Here is a 16517-nt window from a genome sequence, read left to right as displayed (position 1 = left end):
CCAAGGGTCGTTGGAAGAAGACCACTAAAGCCGATACCTGGCCCTTGCATAATCTGTTCAACCCCCTGTTGAAGGAAGGTAAAGATCTGAGCCATCGAGAAAGAGCGAGGATGAACTCCAAGAGACTCCCTCCACGCAATGTACATTTTCCACGTTCAACGGTTGATCTTCCTAGAAGTGGATTTCCTAGCTTTTAACAGCATAGGAATCACTGACTCAGATAAACCTCTATCCTTCAGCACCTGGCTGTCAAAGCCAGCGACTGTAAAGCAGGATGAAGGATTGATCCTTGGGACAGCAGATCCTTTCTAAGTGGAAGCCTCCAAGGAACATTGGCGACCAGCCGCACCTGATCGGTTTACCAAGCCCGGCGAGGCCAGTCCAGAGCCACTGAGATGATTGGAATCCCTCAGTGGGGACACAGCAGGAGGGGACACCGCTCACAGAAGGAGGTCATCTATGGAGCCCAGTACCGCAATTACCCCATTGGTGTTACAAAGCTAGCACCTGGGCTAACACTTTTGTGAAGACCCGAGGAGCAGAGATGAGACCAAGGGGTAACGCCACAAACTAATAATGCTCCCCTCCCACAGCAAAGCGGAGGAAGCGCTGGTGACCGGCATATATTGGAATGTGAAGGTAAGCATCCTTGATGTCGATAGAGGCAAGAAAATGTCGCTGATGCAGGGATGCCACCACCATGCGAATGGACTCCATTCTGAACTTCTGCACCCGCAGAAAGCAGTTCAGCACCTTGAGGTCCAGGATTGGACACACCTTGCCTTCCTTCCTGGGAACTGTAAACAGGTTTGAGTAAAAAAACCCTAAAAACATTCTGAAGTCGGAACTGGGACAATCACCCCTTGAAGCAACAGGTCTTGTACCGCCCCAAAACAGACCCTGTAGGGTCTTGGTACAGGCGCAATTCAGAAGGAAAAACTTTGCTGGGGGACAGGAGTGAAACTCGATCTTTTAGCCGGACCGAATGACTTCTTGGACCCACTTGTTTTGTACCAGGGAAGTCCACGGGTCTGGGAACCAGCGAAGATATCCCCCCACCCCCGATACGGGTGAGGGCGCACCTTCATGCAGAAGGAGCATTGTTTTCGGGTCTGGAGAAGCCGCTCTTGGCTTGCCAGACCAGGTTCGTTTGGATCCGCCAGCGGAGGCCCTGAAAGGCATCGAGCCCTTGTCAGTCGACCCTGAGGGACGAAAAAACTTCTTATGAGCCGAGTAGGAGGGCCCACGTCTACGACGAGGTTCCTTGCCCGTAGTAGCCTGCGGATGAAAGTACTCTTCCCTCCGTGAGAACTTTAACCACTTAAGGACCGCCCGCCACAGTTTTACTGCGGCATGCAGCCCCTCCTGCGCGAACCGATGTAGGACTACATTGATCACGCGCCTGCTGCTAGGGGGTGAGCATGCACCGCCGCAAGCAAGCTCCCGTCCCCACTCAGCAGCGGGGACTTCGATGCACGGGGCTGGCGGCTCCGATTGCCGCTGGCCACCTGTGATCGCTCCCCCCTAAGAGAGAAGAACGGTCAGCTGTTGTAAACACAGTCGACCGTTCCTCTCTCTGGAATGATCAGAGTGCCTGTGATCCTTCTATATAGGATCACAGGTCTCTATGATCATTTCAAAAGCCCACCCCCCCCCCCACAGTTAGAAACACTCCCCTATGCTTACATTTAACCCCTTGATCACCCACTGTGTTAACCCTTTCCCTGGCAATGTCATTATTACAGTAACAGTGCATATTTCTAGCACCGATTACTGTAGTAATGTCACTGGTCCCCCCAAAAGTGTCAAAAATGTCAGTTAGGGGTCTGATCCGTTTACCGTAATGTCGCAGTCCCGCTAAAAAAGATAAAATCGCAGATCGCCGCTATTACTAGTAAAAAAAAAAATAAATAAATAAAAATAAAAATTACATAAATCTTTCCCCTAGTTTGTAGACGCGATAACTTTTGTGCAAACCAATCAAAATACGCTTATTGGGATTTTTTTTAACAAAAATATGTAGCAGAAAACAAATTGGCCTAAAATTATGAAAAAATTCGATTTCTACTTTTTTTTTGGGAATGTTATATAGCAGAATGTAAAAAATAATGTTTTCTTTTTTTAGAATTGTAGTTTTTTTGTTTATATCGCAAAAAATTTAAATCGCACAGGTGATCAAATACCACCAAAAGAAAGCTCAATTTGTGGGAAAAAAAAGGACATTTTATTTGGATACAGAGTCGCACGACAGCGCAATTTTCTGTTAAAATAACAGTGCCGAATCAAAAAAAATGGCCTGGTCATTAAGGGGGCAAATCCTTCTGGTCTAGAACTAGTTTATGATGTCATCCAGGGTAGCTCCAAACAGGTGATCTCCTTGAAAGGGAAGAGAAGTCAAGGCCTTTTTAGAAGTCTGGTCCGCAGACCAGCATTTGAGCCAAAAGACATGCTAAAGGACCACTGCCGAAACTGAGAGCCAAGCAACTAGGGAAGTCGCATCCAAAGAGGCTTTACAGATAAACTGCAGCCCCTGGAACAGCTGGTCTGCCAGCTCAGCAAAGGCAGGGGGGGCAGCTGTTCTCCCTCCAGGTCACAGCGTAAACATTTAGCCCACTGCCTTCCTGTAAGCCAGGTCCCTAAAGGCTGGGGACTCTTCAACTGGAATCATGGTTGCCTTGTTCAATCTGGAAACCGGAGGGTCCACCACCGGTGGAACAGTCCACTTCTTAATAAGGGACTCCTCATAGACGCTTTGGTTGTCCCCACTCTTTAGCAACAATTTTGTCAAAATAGGAGGGAGAAAGGAAACACCATTGCTGCTCTGGATGGCTTGTGAGTGCCAAAGGGAACCTGCGCCTCCGTTGCAGCTGCATCATCCATCTTCAAGGTCTCATGCACAGATACCCTCAGTGTGTCCACCAGCGCCTTTTTGTGTGCAGTTGCAGATGCAGAGGAATCATCCTCACTATCAGAGGATTCTGGGCACGTGGTTGCAGACCCAGCAGGGTAACCCACGTCCACGGCTCAGAATCACATTCTGGATCTGAAGAGACAGATGAGGCAGGGGAAGGCGGGGGGCACTATTTGCTAGCCCATTGTGCAAAAGCCACCTCCACCCGGGACACAAAGGACTCCAGGACCGCCGTCAGTGCATCAATGGATGGTTGGGACCCGGAGGGCCCCGCACCCTCAGAGAGGGGATCAGGTGGAGAGATGTGCGCTAAAGACTCCATGATTCACCAGGGGGACCCCACAAAAAGTGTAAAAACACTGCAAAGATAAAAACCCCCACCGCGCTGGCAGCACCATCAGGCACAAACACAAAGCGATCCTCAGCATAGAGGGAGAGAACCCCACCAGATTTACCACCCAGCAGATACAGGCACCTGCAGTCATCAGGATAATCTGCACTCCAAGTGCAGCGATAAGGAAGTGAAAGGATCTAGGAGTCAGCACCAGGGGATGAGGAGGGGATCCCACTGCTAAAATCGCTGCCCACAGGGCTCCACTGTCATGGCCGCTATTTTTAATGGCAAACCACCGCAAATTGGCCGCCGTGCATAGAAACACAAAGGCTACAGCAAAATGGCAGGCCTACGTGGCATCCACGAGGCTTTCAGGGACCCAGGAGGGATCCCTAGGCCTCAAGGAGAGACCCAGGCAGGACGGGGGGCCCTGGCAGGAGTCCCCACTAGGTACAAACCCCCCTGCACTGCCGATCGTCTGGTTGCCAGCAGTGCACTCCCCCGGCCCCCATCGCCAGTATAGTGCCCTGCCCCCACCCCAGGAGGTGGACCAGACCACACACACAGCCCCAGCATGTGTGGAGGGGGGGGGGGGGTAGGATGGGGGACAGATGAAAGGAGGGTACCTGATTGGAAGATGGGGAACCCGGGGGTCCGACCGTCCCAAGGAGGGGCCTACATACACCCCAAAACCCTCCAGGGGGACAGCTACTCACCATGCTAGGAACCGGTGGGCACCACCTCAGACAGAACCCCTCCCCATCAAAATGGGGGGGCTGTTAGCCAGGCAGAACACTGCAACCTGCAGGCTAGCCCCCATTCAGTGGGGCTATGTCACGGCCGACCTAGTGCTGAGCTGAGGTCTGCGCACGCTCGCTGGCCAGACTGGGGTGACCACTGGATCTAGATTATCCAGCCCATTGCCCAGTCAGGCAGTTGATTGTAGATCTCACAGGAAAAACCAGGAGAAAAAAGTTATAGCTAAAAAGAAAAAAAAAATTGCTAGGACCAGAGATCCCAGCAAGGTACTAGGTCCTTACTCCTGACTAGGCAGAAAAAAATTATGTGGCTATAGCTGAGAGAGGGAGTATACACCATGGGACTGCCTATAGAAGTAACCAGATAATTTTTTCTGCTTAGTGTCCTACTCCTGTAGGGGCAGTATAACCCAATGGTTATGAAAATCAGGAGCTGTGTCCGTCAATAAACAAAAGAGAAATATATATTGCATCAAAAACTGTTTATTTTTATAAGATTATGTTTATTGAATACATTCTTCAACTATATTATTAGTAAAAAGATCAGGTCTGAGCATGTAGGTCCTTTACAAGATAACTCAGAGTTGGTGACTGGGAACAAAGAGAAGGCAAATGTATTCAATACCTTTATTTTTTTTTAGTTCATAATGGAGATAGTACTGAAGCTGCCCCAAAAGAACCTCAATGACTAAAAACGGATAGGGTACAGAAACATTTAGACAAAATAAAGGTGAATAAAGCACCTGGGCCAGATGGCTTACATCTACGAGTCCTCAAAGGATCAAGCTCTTATTTTGAAGTCATTTTTAAAAACTCTTTAAAGGAGTGGCTTGGTACCACTGGATTGGCGCAAAACCAATGTGGTGCCTATATTTAACCACTTCATCCTGGAAGGTTTTTTCCCCCTTAATGACCAAGCCATTTTTTTGTGATACGGCACTGTGTTGCTGACAATTGCGAGGTTGTGCGACGCTATACCCAAATAAAATTGATGTCCTTTTTTCCCAAAAAAAAAACACAGCTTTCTTTTGATAGTATTTGATCACCTCTGTGGTTTTTATTTTTGGCGCTATAAACAAAAAAATATATATATATTTTTTACTTTCTGCTATAAAACACCAATAAAAAATAAAAAAATTTCTTTAGCAGTTTAGGCCAATTTGTATTCTGTTACATATTTTTGGTAAACAAAAAATCCCAAAAAGCGTATATTAATTGGTTTGCACAAAAGTTATAGCGTTTACAAACTATGGGATAGATTTATAGACTTTTTATTTTTTTATTGTTTTTATAAGTAATGGCGGCGATCAGCGTTTTTTAGCGGGACTGCGACATTGCGGTGGACAAATATGACACTAAGTGACACTTTTTGGGGACCGGTGACACCAATACAGTGACCAGTGCTAAATAATATGCACTGTTACTGTATAAATGACACTGGCAGGGAAGAAGTTAACATCAGGAGGCGATCAAGGGGGTTAAGAGTGCTCCTAGGGAATGCTTTGTAACTGTGGGGGGAATGGACTGACTGCAGGAGAGAGAGAGCTCTATGCCAAATGGTACTAGCTCTATTGCATTGGTACCATAATACAATATATACATTTTACAATAACAAAGTGAGGATGAATCATCATATGATCAAACATTATTAGTTCTATTGGTACAGTAAACTCTTTGCCAATAGAGACTTTAATAATATAAATAATATAATTATAGAGTCAATAGAATTAGAGAGAGAGAGAGAGAGTTTTAAGAAAACAAAGAGAGGGAGAGAAGAGATTGTATCGAGGGCAGGGAGGTCAATGGTCAAAATGAATTAAAAAGGAAGTAAACCCTCCTCTGACACTTTTACCTATAGGTAAGCCTATGATAAGGCTTACCTATAGGTACTGTAAATATCTCCTAAACATGTACCGTTTAGGAGATATTTACCTTACATGCAGCCAGTGACGTCACTGGCGCATGCGCTCTGAAGGAACGGCCGCTGGTGCCATTCCTTCAGAGTCCCGTGCCGTGACCATCGGCTCCCGCGCGCGTGCACGGGAGTGATGTCACCGCGGCTCCGGCCAATCAGATGGCCGGATGCCGCGATCCCGGAAGACGGGCGACTGGACATGTCGCCCGTCATAGAGGTAAGCGGACTGCACGGCGGGGGCTCGTACTAAGGTAAGTATTGCATACTAGCTCATTATGCGTTTCTCTTTCAGGTCGAAAAAAAAAAAAAAAAGTGTGTATGGGTTTACAACCTCTTTAATTCGATTCAGTTCCCAACATAAATCAGTAGCTCTGTGGAATGTAATGTGGTAAAAAAATGCAACCGAGAACCCCAAACTTTATTGAAATTAGCATGTCTATCATACAGTTCTGCCGTCAATGCCACCATTATTTTCAAAAACTGCATTTCATCCACCCATTCTTGTATGAATGGTGGTGTAGTCGATTTCTAGTGTCTAGGGATAACTGATCTAGCAGCTATTAAGGACCAAAATAAAGGCCTTCTTGGTGAATGCTATGGAGCCAGGAAGAACAGATTGGAGAGCAAGTCGGGGCAAACTTCATGTCTTAATAGATGACATCTGATCAAACGAATCAACGATTATAGATCAGAAAGGGGAGACACATGGGCACCAATTATGTAACAAGATCTGAGTGGGAATAACATCATCTCCATCGGGAGCGAGCAACTTGAGGAAAAATGCCCTGTAAACTGTGAGTGTAGGGGTACCACCTAGTATTTTAAAGTTCCTTTCCCGAGTTGGACTAGGTATGGTATCTTGTGATTTAAGATAAAAGGCTTAGCAATGTGAACTTCCAATAAACTACATCCTTCCCCCCATTACGTTAACTAGTATGTTGTGCCAGGGGTCATGTATGTTATTTGCAGACTATAAAGTGTGGAGTGTGCTTGTCCCTCAAGCCCATTTATTTGTTTCCTTTATTGGGCTATTGATTTGTATCTTATTTTTGGCTGGGGTTTTGCTTTAGGTGTTGACTAAAGACATTTGGTTATTTCTGTAATCAATCAAGAGCAATTAAAGTGGTCAGTAAATGTATGCAGTATATAAAGCAGTACTCATAGGCACTGGATTTTTGATGACTGATAGGTCACATAATTACAATTTTGTTGGATGCAGACACATTGGAGGTGATTTACTAAAACTGGAGAGTGCAAAATCTGGTGCAGTTGTGCATGGTAGCCAATCAGCTTCTAACTTCAACTTGCTCAATTAAGCTTTGATCATAAAACCTGGAAGCTAATTAATTTATATGCAGAGCTGCACCAGATTTTGCACTCTCTAGCATTAGTAAATCAACTCCATTATATTTAAAATAATGATGCAAAAAAGAGGCTATTGGCTCATCAAAAAAAAACAAAAAAACGACTTTAAACTGTGTGTATACTTGCAGACACACCAGTGCCACAATGGCAAGAAAGACTTACTGGTATTGATAAGAAACTGATTTGACACTCCTGGGTGATCCACGTCATGAATGGCACTAGCAAATATGGCAGCCATAATTTCCAGATCTGTGAATACAGCCTGCAGGAAAAATTATAAATTCAAAAGCATATTCTAAAAAGTCCACCAAAACAAGTTTAAGAAAACACTTTGGCTTACATGTTGAAATAATGATGATGTTTTTTAACTAGGTCTTAGCTGTTTGCCTGGAGTTTATTTCTTTGCTTGGATGGAAAGGGAATAAAAGAAGTACTAAAATCCTTCACCTTTTAGTGCTGGTTAATTAACCAAAAGCCTAGGCATTTTGTCATGTGATGTCTTTTGACGGGCAGTATCAGAATTCAGAATGTAGTACAGTATATATTTTCTCATTTTCCCATCACTATACACTGCCTTGAAAAAGTATTCATACCCCTTGACATTTTCCACATTTTGTCATGTTACAAACAAAAACATAAATGTATTTTATTGGGATTTTATGTGATAGACCGACACAAAGTGGCACATAATTGTTAAGTGGAAGAAAATGATAAATGTTTTTCAACATTTCTTACACATAAATATGTGAAAAGTGTGGTGTACATTTGTATTCAGCCCCCCTAAATAAATACTTTGTAGAACCAGCTTTCACTGCAATTACAGCTGCAAGTCTTTTTGGGGATGTCTCTACCAGCTTTGCACATCAAGAGTGACATTTTTGCCCATTCTTCTTTGCAAAATAGTTCAAGTTCTGTCAGATTGGATGGAGAGTGTCTGAACAGCAATTTTTAAGTCTTGTCACAGATTCTCAATTGGATTTAGGTCTGGACTTTGACTGGGCCATTCTAACACATGAATATGCTTTGATCTAAACCATTCCATTGTAGCTCTGGCTGTATATTTAGGGTCGTTGTCCAACTGGAAGGTGAACCTCTGCCCCAGTCTCAAGTCTTTTGAAAACTCTAACAGGCTCCATCCATCTTTCCATTAACTCTGACCAGCTTGCCTGTCCCTGCTAAAGAAAAGTATCCCAACAACATGATGCTGCCACCACCATGTTTCATAGTGGGATGGTGTGTTGATGGTGATGTGGAGTGTTAGTTTTCCACCACACATTGGGTTTTGCTTTTAGGCCAAAAAGTTCAATTTTGGTCTCATCTGGCCAGAGCACCTTCTTCCACATGTTTGCTGTGTCCCCCACATGGCTTTTCGCAAACTGCATACAGAACTTCTTATGGCTTTCTTTCAACAATGGCTTTCTTCTTGCCACTCTTCCATAAAGGCCAGATTTGTGGAGTGCACAATAGTTGTCCTGTGGACAGATTCTCCCACCTGAGCTGTGGATCTCTGCAGCTCCTCCAGAGTTACCATGGGCCTCTTGGCTGCTTCTCTGATTAATGCTCTCTTTGCCCGGCCTGCCAGTTTAGGTGGATGGCCATGTCTTGGTAGGTTTGCAGTTGTGCCATAGTCTGTCCATTTTTAGATGATAGCTTTAACAGTGCACTGTGAGATGTTCAAAGCTTGGGATATTTGTTATAACCTAACCCTGATTTAAACTTCTTCACAACTTTATCCCTGGCCTGTCTGGTGTGTTCCTTGGCCTTCATGATGCTGTTTGTTCACCAAGGTTCTCTAACAAACCACTGAGGGCTTCACAGAACAGCTGTATTTATACAGAGTCTAAATTACACACAAGTGGACCCTGTTTACTAATTAGGTGACTTCTGAAGGCAATTGGTTCCACTAAATTTTAGGTAGGGGTATCAGAGTAAAGGAGTTTGAATACAAATGCATGCCACACTTTTCAGATATTTGTAAAAATTTTGAAAACCATTTATCATTTTCCTTCCACTTCACAACTATGTACCACTTTGTGTTGGTCTATCACATAAAATCCCAATAAAATGTGTGAAAAAAATATAGTATGCGTGTCTGCAGAGAGCATGGTGACTGGAGAGGTAGGTAACCTCCTCTGGTGGTATCGAAAAGCCCAGTATCCCCTCTGCATTATTCACAAGAGCTTTTTTTGTGATTCCTTTATCAATGCAAATACTGATAGGCCTGTAAGGCATGCTTGATGCCTGTAGTGCTGCTAGCCTGTAGTGTCTGGACACCAGAAGTTTTTTTTTAATTTAATTTAGGAAAACCTAAAAATTGTTTTTATACATAATAAGCACTATGAATAGTGCACAAGATCCAAAATTGCAGAAATTAAAAAAAAAAAACAAAAAAAAAAACATACATACACTCACCTAGATGGCTGCAGAACCAATCCAATGCTGCAGCTGTCCCCCCCCCCCCCTGCCTCTACACAGAGAACTTATCAATCAAAGACTACTGATCACTCAGTTCTTATGTCCGTTTTCAGCTCAAAGCGGTGACTGTCAGTCACCGCTCTGTGCTCTGCCCCTCCAGTGCTCACTGGAGCACCAGCCTGTAAAGGGGGTGGAAACGACTGCCGCTGGCTGGAGAGGCTAATTCAGCTACCGGTCAGGCATCTGGGTGGATCCTGACAAGTACAACTAAGTGCACTCCTGTGACCCATATGAGAAGTATGGCTAAAAGAGCTTTGGCCATACTTCTCCTTTATTTTATTTTTTTGTACTTGGCTTCATCTTCACTGTTTTATAAAAACATTTTTTTAATGAAGTAAATGTTAAGTGAAGAAAAATGAACAGACTTTAGCAGAGCGCCCCACAGGGGATTTTTAACCACTTCAGCTCTGGAAGATTTACCCCCTTCATGACCAGGCCAGTTTTTGCGATACGACACTGCGTTACTTTAACTGACAATTGCGTGGCCATGCGACACTGTACCCAAATAAAATTGTCCTTTCCCCCCCCCCCCACAAATACAGCTTTCTTTTGGTGGTAATTGATCACCTGTGCGTTTCAAATTCTTTGCGCTATAAACAAAAAAAGATTGACAATTCTGAAAATTTTTAAAAAACTATATTTTTTTCTTTTTGCTATAAAACATATCTAAAAAAAATGTAAAAAAAAATCAAAGTTCTTCATCAATTTGGGCCAAAATGTATTCTTTCTACATATTTTTGGTAAAAAAAAATCTCAATAAGCGTATATTGGATTGGTTTGCGCAAATGTTATAGAGTCTACAAACTATGGGATGCATTTATGGAATTTTGAATTATTCATTTTATTTTTCTTACTAGTAATAGTGGCGATTAGATACTTATAGTGGGACTGCAATATTGCGGTGGACATTCTATCACTTTTTTGGGAACCAGTAACACTAATACAGTGATCAGTGCTAAAAATAAGCACTTTCACTTTACTGATGACACTGGCTGTGAAGGGGTTAACATCAGGGTGATCAAAGGGTTAACTGTGTGCCTATGTAGTGTTTTCTTACTGTGGGGGAGGAGCTTTTACTTGAAGGCGGCATGGATCCATGTTCCTGTTTTGCAGAAACACAGGACCCATGCCTTCTGTACTGACAGAACAACAATCTGCCTCCTCCTCTAAACACTTCTGCATTTCAAAAGGCAGACTCTGCGAAATGTGTGACACAGCAGTGCCTACTCACAGAGCTTAGTGAAAACTTGTCACAGAAATCAAGGAAGTAACAGTGTTAAAGTTAAAAGTTAGTTTAATACTTCAAGAGCATTCAGCCCAATATGAGTAGGCTAGAAATAATTGAAATTAGGTGTAAATAGGAATATATTATTTTACATTTTGACCATAGATATGCTTTTAATTTATATCAAAAACCAAAAATGATTTGGAGAGTAGGGCTTAAACCACTGTCTTTCTTTTATCATCTTTTTCACCTTAGGGAGATTTCCCTTCGCTTCCTGTCGGGCAGGGGTCTACAAACTTTCTAAAGAAAGGGCCAGTTTACTGTCCTTCAGACATTAGAGGAGCTGGACTGTGCCCAGTGGGAGTAAACAATGCCTGATCTTTGGTATTAGGGGGGAGAAATAGTTGGCGTCAGTGGGAGGAATAGTGCCCTATTTTTGTTATCAGTGGAAGAAATTATGCCCCCATCTTTGGTGTCAGTGGCAGGAATAATGCCTCAAGGGCCAAATAAAGGCAAGCAAAGGGCCGAAATTTGAAAAGCACTGCTGTAGACCAGGGTTTCGTAAACCTTTACCTCTTTCCAGCCAACTGCCTCCCGGCGCTTTAAGGTTTCTAAAAGGCAGGAGGCGGACATTTGGGTCATGTGACCTCTGTGATTGTGTGTGAGAGCGCTCTCAGCACAGTAAGTGGTTTACAGAGGGCCACGTATATGCGGCCACTTGGTGTGAAGGCCCATATGCCGAAAGGCAATATATTTGCGTTTGGCCAGCGTAAAGAGGTTAAAAAAAAAAAAGAAGTCGGTATGGCAGATCCTATATTTCTATCCTCACAGGTTCTATTTCATGTAATAATTTCATTAAAAGTGAAAGCTCTAAAATAGTTTAAAATAGTACAAACAATGTTATTTGATGCCATATCTTGTGGTTTTGCACTCTCTACTGTATACTGGCACTGCTGACATTATGCACTGCTAAAATGTGTTGCAATTTTCAAGACACCTACCATTTATCTTATTTCCAAGTTGGTATTGAACTGAACTATACAATATATGCAGCCAGTTTCTAAAGAAAAAAAATAGTGTCCTACAGATACAGGTTTACTGTTCCGTTTAATGAAAACTAACTGAATTATTTGTCAAAAATGCAAGCACAGAACAGGCATACAATATACTAAGTGTAACAGAAACTGGCTACCTTTGTACAGCAAAACCTCATTTTCCAACTATACTGCATGTTGAGAGCTGACAGTGTTTACACTCACCAGCACTCTTGTATAACAGAATGGGAGGGTAGATTAGAAGGGTACATGAACTGGCAAAAATTGAAAAGCCAAACCTCTTATCTTTGGATCTGCATACACTGCCTTCTCCCTATGTTAGTATGCAGGATTGCCAGTCATATACAGGCCAGACAGCTGGAAGAAGGGTTGCTTTACTTTAATGATAAATACAGAACATTTACAAAACTCTACAAAAACACTGACCTCCAGAGCAGGAGTAGACAGAAGAACATGGGTTGACTGTGCCACATCTGCTGCATGGATGTTGTTATGGTAAGCGACATCTGAGTGGTAATGATCCTCCAGTGTCATCATGTATGTAATGAAAGTATCCGAAGGAATTCTGAAGGTCTTCAGAAGATCTCTTTCCTGAGGGGCAAACCGACAGTTAATAATCCAAAGTTTTTCAACTTCTCTTAAAGTGCTCTTGGAAAATGGGCGAGTGTTGATCATGAGGGCATATACAGTACATCAAGGATTCTTTAAAAAAAAAAAACTTTTAAAACAAGGGGCCGGTTTACTGTCCTTCAGACTTTAGGGGGGCAGGATTGTGGTCAGTGACAGTAAAAAAATGACCTTGTGTCTGTGGTTAGTAGGAGGAGGAATTGGGCCCAATAACAGGTATAAGTGATAGGAATAATGCCCCATATCAGTGTAGGAAATAGTGCCCCATTATTGGTATCGGTGGAGGAAATAGTGTGCCATCATTCGTATCAGTGGAAGAACTAGTTCCCCATTATTGGTATCAGTGGAGGAAATAGTGCCCTATCATCCCTATCAGTGGAAGAACTAGTTACACATTATTGGTATCAGTGGAGGAAATAGTGACCCATCATCCCTATCAGTGGAAGAACTAGTGCCCCATCATTGGTATCAGTGGAAGAACTAGTGCCCCATCATTGATATCAGTGGAAGAAATAGTGCCCCCTCATCTGTATCAGTAGAGGAAATAGTGCCCCATCATCCGTATCAGTGGAAGAAATAGTGCCCTATCATTGTTATAAGTGAAAGTAATAATGCCCCATCATTGGTATCAGTGGAAGAAATAGTGCCCTGTCATCCATATCAGTAGAGGAAATAGTGCCCCAATAATCCGTATCAGTGGAAGAAATAGTGCCCCATCATTGGTATAAGTGAAAGTAATAATGCCCCATCATTGGTATCAGTGAAAGTAATAATGCCCCATCATTGGTATCAGTGGATGAAATAGTACCCCGTCAATTATATCAGTGGAAGGAATTCCCAAGGGCCAAATAAAGGCATGCAAAGGGCCAAATCCAGCCCACAGACCACAGTTTGAAGACCACTGCTATAAATCATGAAAGCTCTGCACATAAGATACAATAAATTCACCGACACACCTACAGTACATCAATTCGCACTGTCAAATGTTCATTAATTCACAGCCACATTACCATCGTAATTGCTCAAACACACATGGCACTGAAGATAAAAATGCTCAGCATTAGGGTGCTTTCACATTGCCCCGCTGTTAAAAATACATATTAAATCTTAAAAAATGAATATAAATCAAAATCATGATTCACACCAAGTGGATGCAATGTATTTAACACCTTAATGACTAAGGGTAAAACATATGTTAACGCCTGAACACAACTTTGCAACTTTGACATGCGTTAAGTAAAACCATACATATCATCACAACTACATTGTGCATCCAGGTGGATTATACCTTGTTTTTTAAGCCAAATTGGACCTTCTTTCAGTGGTACATGGTAACAGATATCTCCTGATTTCTTTTTTTATTATCAAAGGAAAATGGAGCCAAAATAGTAAAAATAACGGAATTTTTGTAAAATCTTACCTGTAAAATTCCTTTCTCTGAGTCCTCCGACAGTCGCCGCCTCCTCTAAGTCATCACTGTTGGGTATTGTCCACCTATCCGTAGGAATAGCTAGGCATATAGACTTAGTCCAAAGACAAAAGGCATTAGCATATACAGCCCCACCCATTTGGTCAATACCCCCCCTGCATCACCACTCCCAACTCAGTTTTGGTAGTATAGCAGTAGGTAATAAAGAGGGGCGGGGGCGGCGACTGTCCGAGAACTCAGAGAAAGGAATTTTACAGGTAAGATTTTACAAAAATTCAGTTTTCTCTTACGTCCTCCGACAGTCGTCGCCTCCTCTAAGTCATCACTGTTGGGATGTCCCAAAGCAGTATAGACATGAGGGGTGGGAGACGCAACCGTAGAAAAGGCATCGCAGTACCCACATCAGAGAAAAGGAATCTTACATGCACCGTAAGAACCAACTGGGCAACAGAAAAAAAACAATGCTCAACAGGAGCAACAGCCCAGGAAAGCAAATGCCAACAGCCAGGGACCCAGAGAAAAATTCAAGGGTCCATCATGGCACAGCCGCACTGAGAACTTTGCGGCCAAAAGAAGCATCAGCTGATGCCAGAACGTCTACTTTGTAGAACTTGGAAAAAGTGTGCACCGACGACCAAGTCGCCGCCTTGCACACCTGGGCCACCGAGGCCCGATGCCAACAGGCCCAGGATGCACTCAAAGACCTGGTAGAGTGCACCTTAACAGGGAAGGGCGGAACCCGTTCCTTCAAGGCATAAACCTGCTCAATGGTCTGTCTGATCCATTTGGCAATAGTCGCTGCCGATGCAGCCAAGCCCTTCCGAGGTCCCTCAGGAAGGACAAAGAGAGAGTCCGCCTTCCGAAAGGATTCCGTAGACTTCAAGTAAACCTTGATCGCCCTGACAACATCCAAGGAATGCAAAGCAATCTCCTTAGGATGCTTAGGCTTTGTACAAAGCGAAGGCAGGACAATGTCCTCATTAAGGTGGAACTCAGTGATCACCTTGGGAAGAAAGGAGGGGGGTGTTCTCAACACCACCTTATCCTTGTGAATTATCAAGTAAGGGGAGCGGCAAGACAACGCCGCCAGCTCCGCCACTCTGCGAGCCGAAGTGATCGCCACAAGAAAAGCAACCTTTTTCGACAGCAGAGGCAACGATATCTCCCTGATATTTTCAAAAGGAGCACGCTGCAATGCGGACAGGACCAAGTTCAAGTCCCATGGAGGTAAAGGCTCCCTCCTAGGAGGAGCCAAATGTCGCACACCTTGAATGAATGTGCGCACCAAGGAATGAGACGCCACAGGGCGTTGGAAAAGGACCGCCAGTGCTGACACCTGGCCCTTTATAGTGGCTAGCGCCAGGCGCTGATCCACTCCAGACTGGAGGAAAGCCAAGATTCTCGACACAGAGTAAGAACGAGGGGAAAACCCCCTGGACACACACCAGGTGAAGTAGGCTTTCCAGGTACGGTAATAGATCTTACCAGAGGAAGATTTCCTAGCCTTGATCAGGGTAGGGATAACCTCAGAAGATAGACCCTTGTCCTTCAAGACCTGGGTCTCAACAGCCAGGCCGTTAAAGCCAGCGACTGTAAAGCAGGATGGAAGATCGGACCCTGAGACAGGAGATCTTCCCGCAGAGGCAGGCGCCACAGAGGCGCCACTGCCAGGTGAACAACGTCGGCGTACCAAGACCGGCGAGGCCAGTCCGGCGCCACCAGAATCACCATGTGCGGTTCCGAGATCAGTCTGCGAAGGAACCGGGATAGTAACTGAATCGGAGGAAAGGCGTACATCAGACGATACTGATGCCAAGGGGCCACCAACGCATCCGAGGCGTCCGCCAACGGGTCGCGCGTTCTTGCCACGAACCTTTCGGTTTAGCCGGGATGTGAACAGATCCACGTCTGGGGATCCCCACTTCGCACACAGCATCTGAAAGACCTCCGGGTGTAGGGACCATTCCCCCTGGTCCAGGGTCTGGCGGCTCAGATAGTCTGCCTGCCAATTCTCCACACCCGGAATGTGAACTGCCGAAATCGCTGGGACATGAGTCTCGGCCCAAGACAGGATGTCGGTCACCTCCCGGGCCGCCCGAGCACTCCTGGCGCCCCCCTGGTGGTTGATGTAAGCCACCGCGGTAGCATTGTCCGTCTGTACGCGAACAGGCAGGCCCAGGAGACGGTCCGACTACTGGAAGAGACAGAGTTTTATCGCTCATAGTTCCAGCACATTTATCGGGAGGGAGGATTCCTCCTCCGACCAAGTGCCCTGGGCAGACAGGGTGCCCAGGACTCCACCCCAGCCCGACAGGCTGGCATCCGTGGTAACCACTGTCCACACCAACGGGCGGAAGGACTTGCCTTCCGCCACCGACGGGGACTGGATCCACCACAGAAGAGCCAATCTGGTCCGGCGACTC

The 16517-nt window shown here is 44.6% G+C and overlaps 1 protein-coding gene across 4 annotated transcripts in view; it reads right to left on the bottom strand.

Annotated features, from left to right (window-relative positions):
* The window catches only part of PDE4C (phosphodiesterase 4C), a 670938-nt gene that overhangs the window by 22220 nt on the left and 632201 nt on the right, over positions 1 to 16517 (bottom strand). For all 4 annotated transcript variants that reach the window (XM_082260761.1, XM_082260762.1, XM_082260763.1 and 1 more), the window contains 2 exons: positions 12465 to 12629; positions 7446 to 7545 (listed from right to left, as the gene is read on the bottom strand). In XM_082260761.1, coding sequence (XP_082116887.1) covers positions 7446 to 7545; positions 12465 to 12629 — 265 coding nt within the window. The remainder of the gene's footprint in view (positions 1 to 7445; positions 7546 to 12464; positions 12630 to 16517) is intronic.

This window comes from Pelophylax lessonae, assembly GCF_965119305.1.
Source record: "Pelophylax lessonae genome assembly, chromosome: 1".
Lineage (NCBI taxonomy): Eukaryota > Metazoa > Chordata > Amphibia > Anura > Ranidae > Pelophylax > Pelophylax lessonae.
The sequence above is the reverse complement of the archived record's forward strand: the minus strand, read 5'-3'. Positions and strand labels throughout refer to the sequence as shown.